The sequence below is a fragment of the Notolepis coatsorum genome (genome assembly GCF_963971535.1).
Source record: "Notolepis coatsorum genome assembly, chromosome: 10".
Classification (NCBI taxonomy): domain Eukaryota; kingdom Metazoa; phylum Chordata; class Actinopteri; order Aulopiformes; family Paralepididae; genus Notolepis; species Notolepis coatsorum.
Window position 1 is genome coordinate 71,328,331 of NC_140174.1, and position 23,883 is coordinate 71,352,213.

At 41.2% G+C, this 23,883-nt stretch overlaps 1 protein-coding gene across 4 annotated transcripts in view; it reads left to right on the top strand.

Moving 5' to 3' along the window:
- The window catches only part of LOC311235998 (nucleolar transcription factor 1-like), a 55,997-nt gene that overhangs the window by 23,713 nt on the left and 8,401 nt on the right, over window positions 1-23,883 (top strand). For all 4 annotated transcript variants that reach the window (XM_084323562.1, XM_084323560.1, XM_084323563.1 and 1 more), the window contains 9 exons: window positions 1,407-1,562; window positions 1,662-1,726; window positions 1,903-2,023; window positions 2,172-2,291; window positions 2,665-2,762; window positions 10,297-10,377; window positions 15,312-15,453; window positions 15,928-15,969; window positions 16,083-16,157. In XM_084323562.1, the coding sequence (XP_084179688.1) occupies window positions 1,407-1,562; window positions 1,662-1,726; window positions 1,903-2,023; window positions 2,172-2,291; window positions 2,665-2,762; window positions 10,297-10,377; window positions 15,312-15,453; window positions 15,928-15,969; window positions 16,083-16,157 (900 nt within the window). The remainder of the gene's footprint in view (window positions 1-1,406; window positions 1,563-1,661; window positions 1,727-1,902; window positions 2,024-2,171; window positions 2,292-2,664; window positions 2,763-10,296; window positions 10,378-15,311; window positions 15,454-15,927; window positions 15,970-16,082; window positions 16,158-23,883) is intronic.

The following is a 23,883-nucleotide window of genomic DNA, read 5'->3' on the forward strand; positions in this document are numbered from 1 at the left end:
TGCTGGTCGGCCATATTACTTCCGGGCACTCTGTTTGGCTCCCGGGACTCGATCTCGACACAATACATAGTAATAATGGCAATGTAGCAATAGAATTTAAAAAGTTATAGCCCTGCAAAGAAGGGGAATTTCTCCATAGACAAATAGCGCTGGCAATCCACAGTCATTTTCCGGATTTCTGGCCGGCACCCATAGTGTTAAATGCCAGTGTTTGTGATGGCATCACAAATTATTGTTAAAAAACAGGCTAGCATATGTATGATTAGCAACAACACTGATTTTGATGGATTTTGTTTTTTTGTAATGTCAGATTGAAAATAATACAATCTTTTATTCAACTTCAGCCCTGATCATAACACCACATATTCATTTGATAATTCTAACCCTTTAAATGCCAGTGTGTGTGATGGCATATATTTGCAATATATCAAATGCAAAGTAGATTTTTCTGGGGGGGATTATTACAGGCTAGCATGTGTCAATGATTAGCGACAAGTTTTTTGTAAGGGTCCCGCCTCCACCAATCACATGCAGCTCCCTTTGTGTGTGTGTGTGAGAGCAAGAGAGAGAGAGAGAGAGAGATGGTTCTCCAACTTGTGTGAGTTGCAGTGATCTAACTATTGCGCTGCTGCAACTAGAAACACTGTCCTAGCCTGCTTTTCTGTTCAGTGGCCTTGACTGCATACATTTTTTTTATTTTTTTTTGGGAAATCATCTAGCGACTTTAATGCGAATTTAAACAAAAGCAAGCTGTTTACAAGAAAACTGCGGTGGATACCTCATGTTAAAGAGGTATTTCTCCATGATTGCATGTTTGAAACGCAATTTAAATCAACAAACCCATTAGTCGACTAAGAATTTCTTTAGTTGAGGGCAGCCCCCGACTCAAAATGTTTGACAGCACCATTCACGGTGCTTCACAGACAACACTCAAATACACTGACCACGTGTCCACTAGTGGGACACCTCCTGAACAGCATTAACAGTGTTGCATTAAAGCCAAGAAGGTTTGACACTGGCTGCATATATTAACATTTATTAAAGTGACACTTTGGGTGTGTTCAGGACTGGGTGGTCATTGACTAGTAGCGTAGAATAGATGATAAGTGTGAATATTGTCCAGGTCATTCTGTGAGACCGCTGCCATTGCACCCTTTCTGAATGAATGAATAGTTTATTTCAAACAATATGAAAGAATCAAGAAATTACAAATAAAGATACAAGGATAATTAGCTGTGAAAAGAAAAATAATAAAGTAAGATAACATTATAAACAAACAAAGCAGTGTCTTGTCAATAGGCTACTGTCCATCCAGTATCTTTAGAAATCAAAAGGTATATGCTGACAAAGAACAAAACCCAAACAAATACAACTCAATAATTTCAATAATGAGAGCTTTTTTGCAGATCCATCCGGAGTTCCCAAAGAAACCCCTCACTCCAAACTGCACCTTCTTCCAGAAGCAAAACGACGTGCTTAAGAGACAGCACCCGGACCTGAGCAAACCAGAGTACCTGACCTTGGCCAACAGTAAATACAAGAAGCTCTCAGAACACAATAAGGTACAGTTAGCTAACTTGAAATGTAGTGTGACAGACTAAAGATCTAGGTTTTTGCAACAAGGTACATTTGAACCATTTCTGTTTTTATAACTCATACAGGCTGAATATGTTGAGAGATTCCATTGTGAAGTTGAGGAATACAAGCAAAGAATTGGGCAATTGAGGTAACATGCATTTCTTTTTTATCCTTTTAACCAGGGAAATCACAGTGAGATTTCCATCTCTTTTTCAAGTGGGTCCTTGTAATGTGGTCTTGTACGCCCTGCCCAGCCCACAGTGTTGTTCTGTCTCAACCAAATCCTCCTCCTGCCCAGCCCAGTGTCATTCCTCCTCCTTTCAGGAAACTGTATCCGAAGAAGAGAAAAGGCCATCAGCGGCCAACTCTCAAGAACTCTCTGCTAACGCCTCGCGGTCTCTGGTACCGCCATGAAAGGGAGAAGTACCTGAAGTCCAACCCAGGTGTAAGTGACAGGCAAACTTTGGTCAATCCCCTATCCATCCATTCTGGCATTGGTTTACTTTTTTATAGTTTGTTGTTCATTTTGAACGTCAATTTACCTAATGATCTATGATTTCTAATGGCCAAGAGATTGGTGTTGTCTGTGACAGAAACGACCCAACAGTTCCAGACAGATGGCTGAGCACGAAGCACGATGGGACAAACTGTCAGACTCTACGAAGCTCCAGTGGATCAACCATGCCTTAGAACAGCAGGGGGAGCAGGAGATGGTGAAAACACACATACACACTCTCTTTTATAACTATTTGTGAGGACTATTGACTACATTTCATTTACTACATTCATTCCTCTAACCCTAACTACAAAATGGCCTATTTTGTTAGACTCCCAACACACACACACACACACACACGCACACTCCCAGCACTCGCCCAATCTCGAGCTCCGCCCTCTTAGCTTGACAGAGGGAAGCAAAGCTTGTAGGAGGGTCAAGCAAAAGCCAGGAAATTATCTTTGGTCAAGAAAAGAGGGGCGGGGCTTGATTGCCAATTGTTACACCCCTTGTTGGGAAATTGCAAAAACACACACTGAACCTTCAGCATACCATGTGTATTAATATAGAAGTTTTGAATTGTGATTTAGACGGACAAGCAGCAGCCTTCCGAGTGTGGGAAGATGACCAGATTTCAGTCTCTGAATGAAACCGGCCTGCGGGAAGAGGACAGTATTGACAGGGAAAGGTATGTATTGGCCATAATAGTAAGTGAGAACTGTTTAAACAGAGAGCTTTGTAGAGAAGAGATACAGCAAGCTATTTGGCATGGCTAGAAATGCGTGGCCTGTGTTAAGCTAAATGGTGTACTGAGTGGTTCCCTACACCCTGAGGGGTGAAACAAGGTGACGCTCTGTCCCCAACCCTATTTGCCACCTTTATTAATGATCTGGCAAAGGAAGTAAAACTGCTGGGAAGGGGTAACATGCAGAGAAGTGATGATATAACTTTGATGGCAGAAAATGCCATCATGTACCACTCTTGTGTTTGTCTTATTCAAAGGAATATTAACTTTGATGATGTGAGGATATCTACTGTCAGTGGCTCTTGTATAGAGAGAGTCACTGAGTATAAATATCTTGGCCTGTGGCTCGACGAGAAATTAACATTTAAGTTCCATGTGGAAAATCTTGCCACTAAACTGCGACAGGAAATTGGTTTCCTGTACAGAAACGGATCCAATTTTCCTCTATTTAGTAGAAAAAGAATTGTGGAATCAGTCTTCTTATCAGTTTTGGACTATGGTGATGTAATTTATAGGCATGCTGCGGCATCAACTCTTAAACCTCTGGATTCTGCATATCACTCAGCTCTCAGATTTATAACTGGTGACAGATATGATACTCACCATTGTGTCCTGTATGATAGGGTGGGTTGGCCTTCTCTTGCAGAAAGGCGCAACAAACACTGGTATTTATTTATTTTTAAAGCCCTTATTGGTAAACAACCTGTTTATATCTCCTCACTGTTAGATTGGAATATTGGAACCTATTCAACTCGATCGAATGACTGGATGGTTCTTAGGGTTCCTCAGATTTGTTCTGAGCTAGGGAAGTCAGCCTTTTCCTTTGATGCCTCTAACTCATGGAATGTCCTTCAACTCACGCTAAAATTGGAGGTTCTCCCTTCCCTTGGAATGTTTAAATGTATGATTTCAGACCATTGTGTGACTACCTGTAACTGTTTTAGTTGATATTTTAAAATTATTTTTAAACGTTTTTAATTTGTTTTACTCTGGTGTTTAAATTTCTGTGAATATTGTTTTTATTATGTACTGTACAATCGTCGTTTCTGTAAATGAGGGAAACCTCAGATGCTTACGATTTTAAATAAAGGTTGAAATGAGAAAATTCTCGACTACTCTTCTAGGGTTTGGGGGTTTAGACTCCATAAAAGTGTAAGTGTTCATAATGGGGCAATTAGATACTTTCTAGGAGTCCACAAATATGCTCCCATAACTGCTATCAACAGTGACATGGAGTGGGAACCATGTGAGGTCAGTTGGAGGACAAATATGGTGAACTTATGGAATCAAATGCTTGATCTACCAGTTGACAGAATGGTGAGTCTTTAGGTGGGATCTCCCAACTTGAGGGGAATGGGCTTCATAAATGCTCAAACATCTTCAGGAGTGCAGGCTTGAGCATCTCTACATCCACAGACAGAAGGTTGATGTGGGGAGGTTCAGGGAACTTGCCATGATGAAGTATAAAATTAAATGGGTAGAGGAAATCTACCACAAACATAAATTACGAACATGTTGTCTGAATGGTGTATGAATGTGAATAGGGAGGTGTAGTGGTTACCAGGCGCGGAAATCCCAGGGGGGACATGTCCCCCCCAATCCTGAGAAATATATCATATGTCCCCCCCCCAATATATCACTGTAAACATAACTATGTAATTCAATAGAATAAATAATACGCAATGAAAGAACTTGTGCTGATTATAGACACTTAATAGCGAGTTTTTAAGTTTCCAAAGATTGCGACCACCCCCGCATTTCATTCACAATGGTTTGATCAACTGCCTCCCGAGTCCCACCCACAGCACGCTGTCAGTGTGGTGCATGAGATGCAGGTAGGCTGAGTGCTGTGTATATCACCACGACCAGTCTGTCATTTGTCGCAGACATTTCCAGTAAGTTGTTCAAACAAATGATATGTTAGACATGTCTTTACTTCTACAACTCAATACAATAAAACACATTTATAATCACCACCTTCTCTTAATTTTCGCTGCATTGAATTACAGGTCACTCTTTATCTTAGCTAGCGGTTAGCTGACGTTGCTAGCTGCTTGATTGATTGATTGAAAACTTTATTAACAGATTGCAGAATGGGTACAATACAGTACAGCTCAATACACACAATTGTTAAGGGGATGCAGACCAGAGAAAGACTTTCGTCTTGTTTACATCAGGGTCCCCCATTTTCAATTCATCATAACATATATGAATGACATACACGACATACAGATAGACAGTACTGCTACATCTATACATTTATGACATACCAGATTTGCAAATACAGTACTGTTTGTGATACAAAAAGAGTCTAGAAAAGAGAGTATACATTTGACGTAGAAACTGTACACTGTACATCAACCAGTGTTTGACTAGCTATAGGGCTGCAACGATTAGTCGACATAATCGACGACGTCGATCATAAAAACTCATCGACGCCGATTTTTGCGTCGATGTGTCGGAAAAAAAAACATAGGAAAAATACTTTTTTATTTTTTTTTATTATTTTTTTTGCACTACCTATCTTTGTGAAAGTGGCTTCTCAGCTCTGGTCCAGCTGAAGACAAAGCAGAGTAACAGATTGGACATTGAGCATGACCTCAGAGTTGCTTTTTCTACCATCACCCCAGACTTTGAGACTCTTGTCAGGAGCAAACAACATCCCCAGTTATCCCATTAGTTCCCTGGGATGTTAAGCTAAGAAGTCTGCTAAGAAGGATATATTATTTATTATTATTATTATTATTATTATTATTATTATTATTATTATTATTATTATTATTATTATTATTATTATTATTATTATTATTATTTTATTTCATTGTGTTTTAGCCCTAGTTGCACTTTTGTTGCAACCCCAGTTATCCCATTAGTTCCCCCAAACTTACTGTCGGTCTGTTATGTTAAGCTAAGAAGTCTGCTAAGAGCCCGGAAAAGGAGCCGCGCCCACAGGAAGCAGAGATGGAGGGTGTGACAGAAATAATCGTTAGATTAGTCGACTAATCGGAAAAATAATCGACAGTTTAGTCGACTACCAAAATACCGACATCAGAGCCTTTTTCAGTACACCAAAACGCAAAGTAATAACCCTAGTAGCCTAATATCTCAAAGACTTAGACTACAGAGGTTGAAAAATGTTCATACGAAAGAGGTGAAATGCTAAAATAATTTGATAATGATGTCATTAGGCAGAGCAGGCAAGAAATGGTACACAGACACTGACAGCAGAGCTGGGGACAGATACAGTAGGCAGGAACAGACGGGCAGAGACAGGGAGTCTCAGGTATGTTTGTTGAGTTCTTTTTTGGCAACATTATGAAATGTTGTATTTATTAGACTTGTAAAATATGGACATATTTTAATTTAATTTATTTAACCTTTATTTACCCAGGCAAGCAATTAAGAATAAATTCTTAACATTTATTTGAACATAATTGGACAATGCCATGGATTGTTGTCACTCTCAAACTTAAACTGGTGACTGAACCACGATTTGTTTTAAACAGTCAACATAACATATCAAAGTGCTTGACTTAAACTTAAAAGTCTCTTCTAACATACAAAATAACTCTGTTCCTCAATATACATTTAACATATTACAACGTAGGCTATGTGTTACAGCACTACTTTTCGTGTCCCCCCCCCCCCAGGAATTTCTCTTGAGAAAATATAATGTAATTGTCCCCCCCAAAGTTGATATCAGATTTTCGCCCCTGGTGGTTACGTCATTGTTGTTTCCGGCCAGTCCACCTCGCTTGAAATTGCAATCTATTCCAATGGACACATTTCTAAATCGTCTTGTTTAATCAAATAAAGCATGAACATTGGCATGGTGTACCTTTCTGTGTGTATTCATCCACAATCTATAGCTCAACATGAAACAATTAGCAATTAATCGTAAAAGAATTACGTATAATTTTATTTCAACCAAAAATGCTTAAACAATAATGTTAGTGATAGAAGGGAACTCATTTTGTGCAAAAATGGAAATTATGCAGAATTATTACAATAGCCGATAATACATTTTCCCAATGATAAATCCCTATACGGGTGGACCGTGCGGGAAACTAAAGTGACGTCAGACTACACCTCCCTATTGCCATTACATATTGAAACAGGGTGGTACACTGGAACTGAGGAAGACCAGAGGCTCTGTCTTTACTGTGACGTTGGTGAAATAGAGAGTGAAACCCATTTCTTACTTTACTGTCCCCTGACAATCTACGAAAAAGTACCAAAACATGTCTGCATGTCCCAAGAACCCCAAGACAGCTACACAATTAAATGGCTATTTGATAACCACATACCGGTATTTGCAATATCCAACTATATCCATAAGGCCTGGAACAGAAGGAAACAAGTAACTTATGCACAGTAGGCGTGTTGTGAAGGATCAGATTAAACCGAATATATATATTTATTTATGGATATATATTTAATAGTATTTGTATATCGTTTGATATCCCTTGTATATTCCTTGTACATATACACTGAATATCCCTTTAGTCTACTAACAGCCCATAATAGTTTCATTCTCTCATTGGACAAGAACCTGGCGCCAGCAGCCAAGCCCCTTGGTTCAAGTTCAATCGTGCCGACGAACATGTCGTTACAAGCCCGGTTCCGCGTAGGAATACGTCTGGCGAAATACGAATGGTACTATTTGTTCACAGCGCATATATATATGGCGCAAGTAAAGTAGAACTTTTCTTTTAGTCCATTAGTCCTTTACCCTCCAACCTAGTTGTTGTGAAGGATCAGATTAAACCGAATATATATATTTATTTATGGATATATATTTAATAGTATTTGTATATCGTTTGATATCCCCTGTATATTCCTTGTACAATATGCACTGAATATCCCTTTAGTCTACTAACAGCCCATAATAGTTTCATTCTACCATTGGACGAGAACCTGGCGCCAGCAGCCATGCCCCTTGGTTCAAGTTCAATCGTGCCGACCAACATGTCGTGGCAAGCCCGGTTCCGCGTAGGAATACGTCTGGCGAAATACGAATGGTACTATTTGTTCACAGCGCATATATATATGGCGCAAGTAAAGTAGAACTTTCTTTTAGTCCATTAGTCCTTTACCCTCCAACCTAGTAACAGACGCGAAGCCTCACCCACGACGCACGTGTGGTGCAGTAAGGCCTACTTGGCCTCAGAATAGGCATTGAGACATCGTGTGGATTAATAGTTGAATTGTCATAGTTTGGCACTATACCGTCGAGTTGGACGTATTTCTATTAAGCTAATAATAGTCTATTATGTATGGTGCATCGTTCGGTTAGAGTTATAAAGTGAGCAGTACCCCCATCGTTCCTGACGTTATCTGGAGTCTTAACCAGGCTGGGCAGACCACGTGTGGTGCTTGCATCCGAGGAGCTCCGGGCCAGGACGAGTGGACCTGTACATTGGATTACTTTACCCGGACGACGGCGAGCCTTCCACGGCTTGGATTATCTACATGCTTTGGGTGCTTTGATTATTCCATGGATAACGGCCAACACTGCTGAGTGTTGGAACTACCCCCCAGAGAGGAGTCCAGGTGAGACGGCGCTCTACCCCGAGTGAGGTCGCCTCACGTCTCTTCGTTGTGGACCGGCAGCTACCGTCCACCAGAGGGTCCAGCTGTATTCATCTGCGGACCGAGGTTCTGTGGGCATCGTGTTCAGGACTCTGAATTCTCCCAAGAAATCGTCGGCCAGATGGGATACCGCCAGCGGCTCTCCTAACCCCCCCTACTGTCTTACAACCAGCGGGACCCCCCCCCCCCCCTTTAGTGTATCCAGCTATAATCATTTAAGTACCATCGCTATAGTTCCCTAAAGAACCAGGTTGTATATTTGCTCCCTGCGTAACCAGAGATTGGACATTCAATGTTGATTTACCTACGAATACTCATTTGCCTTACAAGTGCATTTCAAATCATAAATGTCATTAAGTGAACGTTGTATATACCCTTTGCTATATAAAATATTCGATTTATACATTTGTGTGGACTTCGTTTCATCAGGTGGGAAAGTGTTCATCATATCTATATCATGTACTGGATGGCCAGAAGTTAAAGTACAAGCGGTAGTGGTTTAATAATACCATACTTATCAATACAGTCAGGGAATTGTACCCCTCAGTTACACTAGTAACAGACGTGAAGCCTCACCCACGACCCACGTGTGGTGCAGTATGGCCTACTTGGCCTCAGAATAGGCATTGAGACATCGTGTGGATTAATAGTTGAATTGTCATAGTTTGGCACTATACCGTCGAGTGGGACGTATTTCTATTAAGTTAATAATAGTCTATTATGTATGGTGCATCGTTCGGTTGGAGTTATAAAGTGAGCAGTACCCCCATCGTTCCTGGCGTTATCTAGAGTCTTAACCAGGCTGGGCAGACCACGTGTGGTGCTTGCATCCGAGGAGTTCTGGGCCAGGACGAGTGGACCTGTACATTGGATTACTTTACCCGGACGACGGCGAGCCCTACACGGCTTGGATTATCTACTTGCTTCGGGTGCTTTGATTATGCCATGGATAACAGCCAACACTGCTGAGTGTTGGAACTACCCCCCCGAGAGGAGTCCAGGTGAGACGGCGCTCTACCCCGAGTGAGGTCGCCTCACGTCTCTTCGTTGTGGACCGGCAGCTACCGTCTACAAGAGGGCCCAGCTGTATTCATCTGTGGACCGAGGTTCTGTGGGCACCGTGTTCAGCACTCTGAATTCTCCCAAGAAATCGTTGGCCAGATGGGATATCGCCGGCGGCTCTCCTAACCCCCCCCCCTACTGACTTACAACCAGCGGGACCCCCCTTTAGTGTATCCAGCTATAATCATTTAAGTACCATCGCTATAGTTCCCTAAAGAACCAGGTTGTATACTTGCTCCCTGCGTAACCAGAGATTGGACATTCAATGTTGATTTGCCTACGAATACTCATTTGCCTTACAAGTGCATTCAAATCATAAATGTCATTAAGTGAACGTTGTATATACCCTTTGCTATATAAAATATTCGATTTATACATTTGTGTGGACTTCGTTTCATCAGGTGGGAAAGTGTTCATCATATCTATATCATGTACTGTGTGGCCAGTAGTTAAAGTACATAAACGGTAGTGGTTTAATGATACCATACTTATCAATACAGTCAGGGAATTGTACCCCTCAGTTACAAGGCGGATCATACGTAACATCATTCTGTCCGTACCCAACTCTATGTATAAAAAAAGCTTGCCTCTCGCTCTCCTGGCTGAACTCTTTAGTTTTTGATTTAGTCATTTTTGATTTGTCTTATTTATTATTTATTTTTGTTTGTTTTATCTGTATCTCTTATTTGTATTCATTTATTTTGTTTTGTTTTTCATTAGTGTCAGCGTGATGGCACTAGAAAAAAAAGGTTCTCAAATGTGTCTGAATAATCCTGTAAGGAAATAAAATCATTCATTCATCTAGTTCATTAATTTATTGCAGCAAGCACCTGATGGCCGTTCTAAACAGCCGTGAGAGACGGATGCTATTAAAAGCAGAAGGCCTCCCTGAAAAACCTCAACGGTAAGTTACTGACTCTGCCAATGCTCTTTCCCCAGGGGATTAAAAAACTATTTACCGGTACTCAGTTTTCTGTTTTAAGCAGAAATGTCCTTGATAATGATTGAGCATTCATCTGTAATCATTTGTTAGTAGAGAATATAAGACGGTGTATTTTATAATGTGATCTAAATTACACCCTGAAAAACTATATTCACACTCTATAGAGATTGGAGGTTAAGCTAGTCTAACAAAAATTCTTTAGGTACTATTCCGTAGGTTTCAGAGAGTTGAAATTAAGGCCAAGTTAACCAAGGTCAGGACTGAGGAGGAGTTATAATTACAATGTTAAGGTCATGGTGATCAATGAGGCAACCTATCCAGTGTTTCCCCTACCATTGCCTTGGGGGGGCGGCCCACCCCGCTAACGGGACCCCCCGCCCCCCCTGAAAAAAGTATTAAAAAAATAAAAATGTATTTTATTTTTAACGTTTTTTGAATCACAGTAACGTTGGCGAGCTAGCTAAATTATACATAAATCTGTTTTCATATAAATCAATCTTCACTAAGACTTTAAAACGGTGGTGCGGCATGATCTACGGAGATTCAGAAAAAAAACTACCAAATCCATTCCGAGACTGACTAGCGGTGCGCGTAAAAAGTCTGTCTCTCTCTCTCTCTCTCTCTCTCTCTCTCTCTCTCTCTCTCTCTCTCTCTCTCTCTCTCTCTCTCTCTCTCTCTCTCTCTCTCTCTCTCTCTCTCTCTCTCTCTCTCTCTCTCTCTCTCTCTCTCTCTCTCTCTCTCTCTCTCTCTCTCTCTCTCTCTCTCTCTCTCTCTCTCTCTCTCTCTCTCTCCAAGTAACATTACACTATAAAAACGAACTGGATAGTTGATATAAGTTGGTATATGAACTGGATAGCTTATATAAGCCATTCTCCCTTTCTGTGTGTGTGCGTGCCCGTCCCAACTCTGGTCTTTGGAACGTTTGATAGTATTTACTGCGGATGGCCAGATAATGTTGATATTTAAACTTAAAAAATAATTATACAGAGAGAAGTTTCAGCAAGTACAAAACGCTGCTGACCGACAAAAGAGAATCCCTCACTGAGGAAAACACAAAGGCCTATACCATCATGTATCACAATGGTGATGTCAGCCAGAGATGGGGAGAAGCATGAACCTTTAATTAAAGGACATCTCTTTGAAATAAATTACATTTTACAGTTTTTTTCTTGATTTCTTTTAAACAAATTATTATTTTGTATTATTTAACTATTTAATTATTATTTAGTTATTGCACTGCACTGGCAGTTGAACTGAACTTAATTGAAAAAAATAAACCTCATAACTGGCACTTAACATTGAACTACACTGGCACTGTTTACAGATGTACTATTATTAAAGTTAGTTAAAAACTTTTTGTATTGTTTCTTTTGGTTAAATCCAAAGGAAAAAATATTAAATCAGAGAAATCCGAAAACGGGAACATTTTAAACGGAGAAATCCGAAAACAGGAAAATGCATATCCGGAGGGGGAAAAAAAACGGATTTCATAGGGCCCTAGTTAAGGTGAGTTAATAAATTCACTCTGGAAATGTGCTCCGCTCTGATAAACTGACTCTTTGCAGAGCGTCCAGTCTGCACTCAGAATTTCCGAACAACTTGAGTGCGCTCGCTCTGACACTGGTTGTAAATAGTTATGAGTGTTGTATGTGCCTCCCTCAGTGTTTCCCATTAATTACCTAGACTGATACATTGCCAATATGGATGTATTGGCAGTGGTAATAGTCGTAATAGTAATCCAGTATATTTTAATATTTTCTAAAAAATAAACCAGTTCAACACAGGTAACCACTTTTGCTTCATTTCTTTGATGGCTCAAATGTATGCTCTATCTAGTCGATTTTGTGTTTTGAGCACAAAGTTCATCATAGATCTGGCCTCTTTATTTTGCTCTCAAAGTGCAACAGATTGATGCATTTAACTTTAAAGGGGAACTATCTTATAAATGGCCTTTTTGAGTGTTTAGCATTGTTTCCTAGCTATGTGAACTTATATTAATATGATCTATGTCTCAAAATTCTCATATTGGCGCATTCTTCCAATTCTCCTCTCACAATATTCACCCTCACTGAACTGAGTCATTTGAAAATGTGCCCTATATGTGATGTCATATAGTCACTGCTGCATGTTAATGTCCCAGATGCCGCGAAGTGGCCACAGTGGTTGGAGCCCAGGCTCAAAACAGCTCGAGATCTTGAGGTAGAAAAATGCTGTTTTTGAGGACTTGATTAGAAATACAAAACAATGAATAAAAAAAATATATATATTACAGAGGTGTTCCATAGACTCACAGGAATTGTGTAAAAGTGCCCAAATAGTGAAAGAAATAGTAAAATAGTTCCCCTTTAAAATGTAAAAAAAAAAAAAAATCGGGGGAGCATGCCCCCAGACCCCCCCTAGAGGGTCCGAGGTTCACCCACCACAGTCTCATAAAATCCTGTGGGAAACACTGTCCGTCCCTGTATTGTAAATAGTTCATATGTGTGTTGTCACTACTGTATGTATAATTGTAAATAACTTAATCTATGTGTTGTTATTTACCTAATTTATGTGCAATCGTTTCATTTCAGCTCAGTGTAGAGAAATGCACCGATACTAACAACCGCCTTACTGCTTGCGTCTATGACGACACTGTTGACACCACGTATCCGTGACACACGCGCCCCGTGACAACACTAGTAGTTTTGGGGGGCCTACCACCCCCCCTGAAAAAAATCCTAGGGGAAACACTGCTATCGTTAAATTTTTCACTTTGAAATCTAAATTATGTAAAAGAAATTGTTTTTAAAATAGGCCTACAGTTTAATACATTAGTATTTATTTTATTTTAATGCAATTTCATTTAAATAAAATGCTTAAATGAATGCTTCAAAGCTTCAGTCACTGCCATGGTAATCAATGTCAAAATCACTATTTGAATGCTTTGTTTTCCTTTGGTTTTGTTTTTCGTTTTTTTTTTACCACTCCACATATTTGCAGTAGCAGAAATATCTTATAGAAGTAATAATCCAACATTAATTTTGAAAATCTGTTATTCTCCCACAAGGACATCATAAGAAATTTCAGAAAAACTAACGCATTTTACTCTGGAAGAATGAAGCTTTAATTATTCAATGCTAATTACTACTGAAGCTTCCAACCATTTTGTATTTGATTTACTTGTATGCATGTACATACCGGTAACCTTGTTTTTGTTACAGCCTCCCACCCCCCCTTCCCACAAAAGGCCTTTGCTTTTTGGACTGCTTTTGTATATAAGAATTTGTTCTTAATTGCTTGCCTGGATAAATAAAGGTTAAATAAATAAAAAATACAAATTTGATTTTCAAATAATCTTTTTCCAAAAGAAAACAAATATAATCAGGCTTGTCTTACGGTACTTTTGGAAAATGAATGACTTCAAGGCTGATAGGAGCCCTATGAAACACACACACAAATTGTGTATCGGAATTTAACTAGTGATATGGTAGGACTACTGGTGATGTCATTTATAGGCATGCTGCGGCCTCGACCCTTAAATCCCTGGACTCTGTCTATCACTCTGCCCTCAGATTCATCACTAATGATCGATATGACACTCATAACTCTGTCCTTTATGAGAAGGTTGGTTGCCCCTCTCTGACGGAGAGGTGCAACAAACACTGGTATTTGTAAAAAGAAAAAATAAACTTACATTTTTATTAACATTTATAGACAAACAACACTTACACAATACCTACAATGACATCAACAACACAACAGTACATCAACATGGGCCGCTTGAATTCGGCCTCGCTCACGGCCCTAGCACACAGCACACGAATGAACACGGACGGACGGACGGGCGGCTGCCGCTTCACTTCCGCTCCCATGTTAACGGACGCTACTGTGCACACTGGCCGCAAGCGGGAGCGCGCCTCGCGGGCGGCTCCCGAGCGACAAGCTATCCTTTCCGCTTCAATCGGATTCGAGGCGGCACGAGAGGCGTGCGCCACGCGATTGATTTATTGATTGATTGCAAATTTTATTAACAGATTGCAGCTCAGATTACAGCTCTCTCTTTTTCTCTCTCTTTATTCTCCCTGCCTTTCTTTCTCTTTTTCTCTCTCTCCAGTCTCTTTCTCCCCCTCTCTTTCTTTCTTTCTCGTTTTCTCTCTCTCTCTCTCTCTCTCTCTCTCTCTCTCTCTCTCTCTCTCTATCCATTTTTTTTTTTTTTTTTTTTTTTTTTTTTTACTTTATTTTTTAGCGTTTATCGCTTTTCTGGTCAAGCATGACCGACAGATACAGGGTGAACCGGGATATAGAGCAGGGGAAGACATTCTGGCAAATGACGGCGGGTCCGGGAATCGAACTCGGAGTCCACCAGATCCGTGACGCAGCACGGTTTTCCCCGACGCAGAAATAGCGCCGAGATATGCGGTGAGCTACTGGAGCTCCCTATCCAGTTCGTTTTTATAGTGTAATGTTACTTGAAGGAGAGAGAGAGAGAGAGAGAGAGAGAGAGAGGGTTCTATCTGGCCAGGCGCGCGATCCCGCTAGGAACCCGTGCGTGAAATTCGTGCGCGTTCAATGTGCCCGAGCCGTCAGCCTCCCAGACCCCCATGAGAGGGACCCCCCCCCCTCCCGCCATCCACCCCCAGAAACAGGGCTCCCCACATCACAGGGCCGTCCCACGCGGGGCCGAGCACTCAGCGACACGGGTACCTTGAATTTGATTGGGCCAGACAAACTTAAATTTTTTTTAATTGATTTGTTATTCTTGCTTTTTGCCTCACCTTGTTGTCTTACTGTTATGATCTTATATGCTTTTTTATTTTTATTTTTTTTAATAAAAATAATGTTTTGCTTATTTCCATATGTAAACTATGTATCTAAACATTTAATGTAATTAACTTATTTATTTGTGTGTCGTGCAGCAATGGCTACAGTCTTTTTTGTAAAGAGCAGAGGACCTTCCTGAAACCTTCCTGCACCGAATCCTACATTGTTATCTGTAGCCAACGTTGGCGACAGCTGACGCAGATACAGAGGGATGAGTACATCACACGCTGGAGAGAGGTTTGTTGAAGAGCAACACCGAAATCCTTAATTAAATTATTCCCTAGATTCAAAATATTGCAGAAGTTCAACACAGTTCAAGGAATTGATCCAGGTACAACAGTTGAAAATTAGCCGGCTGGCTAAAACTTGCACATTTACAGAAATGTTTATGTGCATTTATCCCTGTGAAACTGAATTGAATGGGGCGACAGTGGCTTGAGAGGTAGAGCAGTCGTCTGGCAATCCGGAGGTTCCCGGTTCGATTCCCGGGCAGCGTGCCGATGTGTCCTTGAGCAAGACACTTAACCCCTAATTGCTCCCGATAGCAGGTTGGCACCTTGCATGGTTGCCTCCGCCGTCGGTGTGTGAGTGAATGTGTGAGTGAATGAGTAACAAATTGTAAAGCGCTTTGGATAAAAGCGCTATATAAAAAAGCAGCCATTTACCATTTAAAGTATGTTTTTACATATTGTCCTGTGCTTTATTTCTCAGTTGAAGGGGGAATACGAGGTCAAGCTCCACCAATATCTGTCTGTAAGTAATGTTGCCTTGAAGGATGTAATCCCCCCCTGTTGCAGCACGTTAGCTGTTGCTGACACACAGGTAACATGTGATTGTGATAATCATGTGTTTTGTGTTGTTTTTAGGCACTGCCAGACAAGAAGCACCAGCTGATGTTTGCAGACGGTGACAAGATTCTGAAAAAGCTATCAAAAAAGAAGGTATGTATATGTCATTTTTATCTATCAAATTATTTTATCACACTATTCACGTTAGCTGCTAATAGCCTCAAATGGTCTGATGTGACAGTCATCACGGTCACGTGATACCAGACTTATTCCTAGAGCGAATGAAACAAGATAGTTTTTAGGGGTGGGAATCAGGCCCCACAATACATTATCATCATGAGTCATGGTATTGTAATATCATGATACTGCGATGTATTGTGATGTCTGTTCAACTAATTCCAGTGATTTCTATTGCATTAATACTGTCACTGTATCAATATAATATCGGCACACAAGATATCATATTTTCTGCAACGATGGAAACCACCAAGAAACCAGGAATCCACTCTGCAGAAAATCTGCATGCAAAAAAAAAAAAGGACCTGTAGGACTGCCATCAAAACTAAATCAAATCAAATTAAATCAAATTTATTTGTAAGCCCCAACAACACACGTTAATGCCCCCATGGGCCGGACACGTCTTCTTTAACCCATTCAGTGCCAACCACGAGATTAATCGGGTTAACTCGCCATGTGTTGAGTGCCAAGACCCGAGAAAACTCGGGTTTTAATCGTTATTTCTTTTATTAGCAATATCCATTCATTTTTCATGAATGGGTCTGAGCTCGAAAAGGGCAAATACCGCCGCCTATTGTTTCCCGGATGGTATTGCACATCATTGGATTGGATTGGGTGGGACTGCATCAGAAAAAAAAATCCGCTCCCGGGGTTTCCCTTCTCGGGCAAGCACTATCTGTTACCACATTCACTGGGGAGGCTCGGAGCAGCTTTCGATTATGTGTTTTGGTGCTATGACGTTGGATCAATAAATGCGATCAATATTTGGAATGGCGATCAGGAATTGGATTAATCTTTTTGCAGAACATCTGATGTGAGGTAAGGACTCTATGTTACCAGTCTTGGGTTAATCAGATGTTTTTTTTTCTGCCATCGCAGTGTGTGTGTGTGTGTGTGCGTAACGTTAGCCATAGCCACGGCATGGATAATCGATTTTTCAGCCTGCTTCTCTAGCGTGCATAAGTACACATATACTATCGATAATCTAGCGTTTATTTGAAAACTATTCATAAATCAGCCGAAAAATTACGGCGTGTTTTGTGTATTCCCGTAAAGGGCTATTATCTCGGAATTTCTCTGGAATTACTAGACGTCTCAAACTATACTCTTATTCAAAACGGTATAAAACGGAAATGTTATGAAAAAACAATCAGTTTCGTACATGTTGACTGCAAGCAAGTCATTGATAAGCGAGGGGTGTTTTAGACCCATAGCCATAATTTAAGATATAGTTTAGGCATTTGCAAATTTGCCCGTCCTACCATTGACTTCCTTACTGGCACGCTAGCCCTAATATGGTCAAAGGGGCGTGGCCCTGAATGAGTTAAACAAGTCAAGAAGAAACATCACAATGAGTCAAGAACAAAACAAGAACACCATAAAGTCCAAACAATTTTAAATAAATGCAAAATAAAATGCAACACTCCAAGACATACCCCACGCAAAGGTAAGGAAAAACTCACTAGAACCTAGCAATAGGAAAAAATGCACCACAGGCAATGTGGAGGAGAGAAACCTTAAAAGGGCCATTCAAGGGGGGATCTCCCTTCTTACCAGCGTAAGCCGTGGTAGTGGACGCAGCGCGCGCGTTCCGGATAGCGTTAACCACAGAATAGTCAAGACGCATCCCCACCAGATTCACACTTTCAGCAGCCAAGCCTAGAGGCTGCCCCAGAACAGGAGGCAGAACAGAGTTCCGCGTGCCTGAGAGAGGGCCCGCGGTGACCACGGAACAGGCCACGGCGGGGCCACCAAGAGCTGAATCAGGGCCGGGGACCACACAGGTGAGCCCCGGCCTGGCGCGACCAGGATCAAGTCCCGCGCTCCCGACGTACCCGCCCCAACAGCTGAGCTATCAGGTGTATGGGGGGGGAATGTGTACAGAATCCCGGGCGGCCACGGAATCGATCCCAGACCTGTCCGACTATGTCTGGACGTAGTCCCCACTTGTCAGGGTGAGGACCGCCCGCGACATCACATCTGCACCCACGTGACCGGAGAGCGTGCTAGACACAGCAAGACGGCGATGTTTTTTTAGGGCGTGCTCATCTAATGTAGCCGATCCCTCGGCCGCCTAGGCTGTCGGCCTTGTGATCACCTGTTTTCTTCGTGTCCAGGGTATCCCAGGCGGGGGAAACATGGCTGCACCAGGCCCCACCACCCGACAACATTTGAACAATGTTGCCAGTCGCTGCTAATTCTATACCGCGGCGGTATAGGCTTCAGCCCACCAGCCACCTGCCGGGCTGACTCGCCTCATGGCGTCGGCCGGGCGGGACACCGTTCCACCATGTCAGGGCAAAGGACTGATGCCACCTGCTTCACTAAGCACGGAACACCAGTGGTGGCTGCAGACCAAAGTCTACTACTAGTGAAGCACTGCCTCACTAGTAGGCATGCAACAACCTCCACTGCGGTGTGCACCCATGAAGGGATACTGTAAATGAATGAATGAACGAAAACTAATAACATATTGCAGAATGGGCTAGCCCAATACACACAATTGTTAAGGGGATGCAGACCAGAGAAAACGTTAGTCCTGTCCACACTAGGGACCCTCATTTTCAATTCATAGATTCACAAAAAGCACACCTGCCCTGAGCCTCAGCCCATCCACCCATGTAATGGTAAACAAGCCCCCGTTAAAACCCCCAACATTAGACACCGATTGACCGTCAGCATGAATGGTTAAGAGGAGGGAAGACAGTAAAGACAGCCCTCGGCGGGGAACAAGGGGAACGTCACCCCAACATTGTAGCATTAGCTGCGCGCTAGGATACTCGGAAAACATCCAAAAGAATTTTCCCAAATATCCCGCCCCCCGCGCCAATACATCACTCGGTCGTCTCACGAGACAACGAGCAGTATTACCCATGCTAGTATCAATGCCTGATAGCGCAGGTCCTACCTGTGCATGACTTAGCTCGACTGCTAACCGTAGCGCGACGTCCCTCAGTCCGCTGTCACGAGACGAGGAAACCCAGGACAGGCCCGTTGCGCTGTTAGGATGTGCCGAGAAGGTTCCGGGGCCTGGTGAACTTCTGGCGAATACCCAACATTGTGTAATTTCTCCCTACGTTTTCATAACAACTAGTTCACGGAGTGCACTGCTACTTCCGTGTTGGAAACGAAAAGAGGAAGGTGGAGCGTGACCATTTCCGGCGTCATATAGGGAGACGCATGGGCGTGGCCTGGTCACGTGCAAGTGGGTGCATTTGTTTGTTTCGTGTGCACAATATGTGCAAGGAGATAAGAGGTTATCTCATTGGCAGAGCGAGACGCGATAGCCAAGTATGCTATATAACTACCTTTAGGACCTGTAGGACTGCCATCAAAACTACCTGTAGGACTGCCGTCAAAACGTAGGACTGCTGTCAAAACTACCTGTAAGACTGCCGTCAAAACTACCTTTTGGACCTGTAGGACTGCCTACAAAACTACCTTTAGGACCTGTAGGACTGCCATAAAAACTACCTTTAGGACCAGTAGGACTGCCGTCAAAACGACCTGTAGGACTGCCATCAAAACTACCTTTAGAACCTGTAGGACTGCCGTCAAAACTACCTTTAGGACCTGTAGGACTGCCATCAAAACGACCTGTAGGACTGCCGTCAAAACTACCTGTAGGACTGCCATCAAAACTACCTTTAAGACCTGTAGGACTGCCCCGTTTCTTCATTTGGACCCACGGAAATATCCATAATCATATATTGAAAGTAGAGCTTCAAATGAGAGAGAGAAAAAGGCAGGTGTTTTCTTTAGTATCTTGGCTGCTCCATTGAGAGCAAGGTGTCCCCTACATTTTCAAAAGCCTAGAGAAAGCTTTTCTTAAATCGCCGTCATGAGTTATGCATGTGAAATTAATAGGGCTGTCAGTTTATCGCATTAATTAATTACACAGCAAATTATCACGTTATGAAAATTAACTCAATTAATTAAAAACATTTAAATACATTTGTTTTATTATTATTATTATTTATTATTTTTTATCTCATTCATTCCATAAGAATGTAGAATAAACATTTACAATTTTTTTTTTTTTAAATGGTCCATTTGCATGTTCTTGGTATCTGATTGGTATCTATGGATCTCAGGGAATGTATTCGGAGTGTCAGAAATACTGTGTCTGTTACTAGGCTTGAGTAAATTGTAATGAACCAAATGAGAATATCAATTCAATAATTTTTATTTTTTTTACTGTGAATAACACCATGCTAAAATTGACCAGACCTGAAAAATCTAAGCAAATGAATAAAGGGAAGATGATTAAACAGAAGGTTTGGTAGATACAGTACTGAATTCTGCCATCTGGAGACATTTGAAATATGATTATAGAATATAAAATATCATGCCTAAAATGGTTATGCGATTAAAATGCGATTAATTAGATTAATTAATTACAAATCCTGTAATTAATTAGATACAAAAATGTAATCACCTGATGGCACTAGAAATTTATTATATTTATCGCATGCGTGTGCGCTCCTTTGAAGATGGCCTAATTTCGAGCAGCCCAATTCCAGGAATATGATTTATAGATATGATTTGTCTGTTCAAAAGTTGTCATGAGTTGTCCTGGTATTACAAATGCAGTTACTGGTAAACGGAGATACTGAATAAAAACGTGCATCGCAATGCTTTTGTTCTCCAGACACACCGTTCAAATATTATTAAAATATTTCCACTACTCCAAATTCAAGAAAAAAGCCAATGACTAAGTATCTTTTGGATGACGATGGTCATGTCCGTTTAAATCAGACATGGAGAACTACGTGATTGGAACTGGGGCGGTATCCGCTCGTCCATCCTCATGTATGGAAGATAGCCCACAAATTTCATATTTAGGCTATTTATCATTATATAATTTATCATCATCAATTATTCTAATCTTACGTATGAATAATTTGTTAGATGATAGACTTTAGAAACAAAATCTTGAACATGGGCCAATTTGTAGACGAGACATGAGCATTTTTAAAAGATTAGTTTCCGACGCTCATAAGTATCAAGATTCAAGAGTTTTATTTGTCACATACATACCAGGGCATACAGTGAAAGCGGGTGGCCATGCCCGCTTTGATTGTGCAATAATACTAATAATAAAATAGACGGGTAATAAAATGGCCATGATAAAATAGACATGCTAAAGTCCTGAGATAATGATAATGTTAGCTACGGATTTAAGGCACTGGGTCCTATGTACACTACTATACAATATACAGTCTTTATTCTATATCCTTATGCTATACTTGCTATATCTAAACTATACTATATGCATGTGTGCTCATGTGTACTTGTGTGTGGAGAGTTCAGTGTATCAAGTATCATGCTTAAACTGCTCTATAAAGCTGATTTTCTTTTCATAACATCACACAAATATTAGATTAGGTTAACCTTTATTCTCAAGATAATAACTAAATATTATGGGCAGCCTATTAGACTACACTACAGGCTGTACAAAGAACACACCTGGAGAGAATGTGGGGTGTGTGCAAAGCCCTGTTCTACACCCTTAACACTTTCAGTGCCACTCACGAGTTTTCTCGGGTTTCCGATAGTTATGTTGAAAGCCACTCACGAGATTTCTCGGAATTATTTAAAAAAAAAAAATGTAAGCGATCTGAAATCATATTGCATCACGTGAGCCTACCCTAGTCTACCCGAGCGCCGCCGGCGATCAGATGTGGAAAAAAGCGCCCCCTATCGTCTCCCAGATGACATAAGGGATTTTGGAATGGACTCAATGAAAATGGATGGGGGAAAAAATCCTGTACTCCACATTTTCCAGTCCACTGATGCAGCCGGGGTTATCACAGTTCATTCTGGAGCCTCTGAGACCCGCGGAATCATGTATTGCACTGTACACACGTTGGATCCATACACTTATCGATTTTTTCTAATGGTGATCAGGAATTTGAATATACCAGTTGGATACCATCTGATGTCAGGTAAGGAATCTATGTTATCAGTGTTAGGATAATCAGACTCATTTTGATGAAGATATACCGTAATTCCTCTAATAGTAACCGGGTCTCAAATACAAGCCAGGTCTCTATTAATGGCCGGGTGCGCTCTTGAGCTAAGCAATTATAAGCCGGCCTCCTAATACAAGCCGGGTTACTAATATACTGAGCTGCATACTGAGCTAGTTACTTGATTTCACTTTGAAAACGTTGAAATGACCAGTGACCACCTGTAATTGCACTGTTTACTATTTCATACAGTACTTGGTTTCAATAAATGAACCCAGTACATTTTACTGGGTTCAAACTGACACAAAATGTTGATTTATTCATTATGATCCGTTTGAAAATTTTAAATATAGGCCTCCCTCTTATACAGGCCTCCTCCTAATACAAGCCTGGTACCCGCTACAGTTGAAACAAATACAAGCCGGGGTTACTATTAGAGGAATTACGGTAAGCTGTTTTGTGAAATGGGCTCTATCGGTTTCACTGTAAAGATCCAAGAGGAAATGAACACGGCGATTATCTGTGCGCGGCTCTAATGTGCGTGCGTGCACGTATAATATTGATCATCTAGCGTTTATTTGAAAACTATTCATAAATAGGCCGACAAATATCAACGTTCTGGAATATTCCAGTAAAAGACGATTATCATAGAATGGTCCAGAATGGACTGTTTTTTACCTCAAAACGGGTGCTTTTCAAAATGCTCTCAAACGGAAATGAAGCGATAAAAAACCAATCTGCCTTGACAGCACTGACTGGAAAAGGATTCTTTGATAAGCGACGGGCAGATTAGACACATAGCCATAATTTAAAACATAGATTAGGCGATATTAAGCGTAACATTGGCGCCGATGGTGGCATTCAAGAGCTAACTCTGGCGCCACCTCGTGGCACTGAAAGTGTTAACAAAAAGGCTAAATAACTAAAAGTGGTTCTTTGGCTCGTAATCATCTACAGGCTGCGTAAAAGATTATATACAACTGAAGGCTAAATATTGGATCCTCCAATGGTCCACGGAAGCAGATTGATAAATTTTTATTTAATAATAGGCTATGTGTGGATAACGCTCCCTGCGTTTGCTTGAAAAGTGGGGACATTTGCGCGAGATGCACCTGATTTCTATCACAGGCCAGGACCAAAATGTATTGATAAGCAAATTCAGTCTGGGGGCCGGATAAAAATGCCAGGTGGGCCGGATTTGAACCGCAGAGAAAATACTAATATATCCATATAAGCGCAAAAATATCCATGTAACCGTGTGGACATGGTCTTAATGTCTATTGTTCTGCATATGGGACTGTTTACCATCTTCATGACTCTGTACTGACAATGTCTGATTGACGTACAATCAGAGTGGACTAGTGTTTGCCTTTGTACTGTACCGTGTTTGCATGGGTTCAAATCCCACCCATTAAAATCCTGGAGGAGGTCTGCCCAGTTTGCCCATTCTCACAAGAAATGCAACGTGATTGTTGCTAAATTCTAGGGCTGACCTCGACTAAGGATTGTATAGTCGACTTTGATTGGTCGAAATGTACTACCCCTCCAATGCAAAAAAATATATATATAAAAAAAATTATCATTCCATTTGGGCTATTGGGGGTGCTTAACACTTTGAATGCCCAGCAGGGGGCGCTCATTTAGTGCTTGAATGCCCAGCACCACTCTAA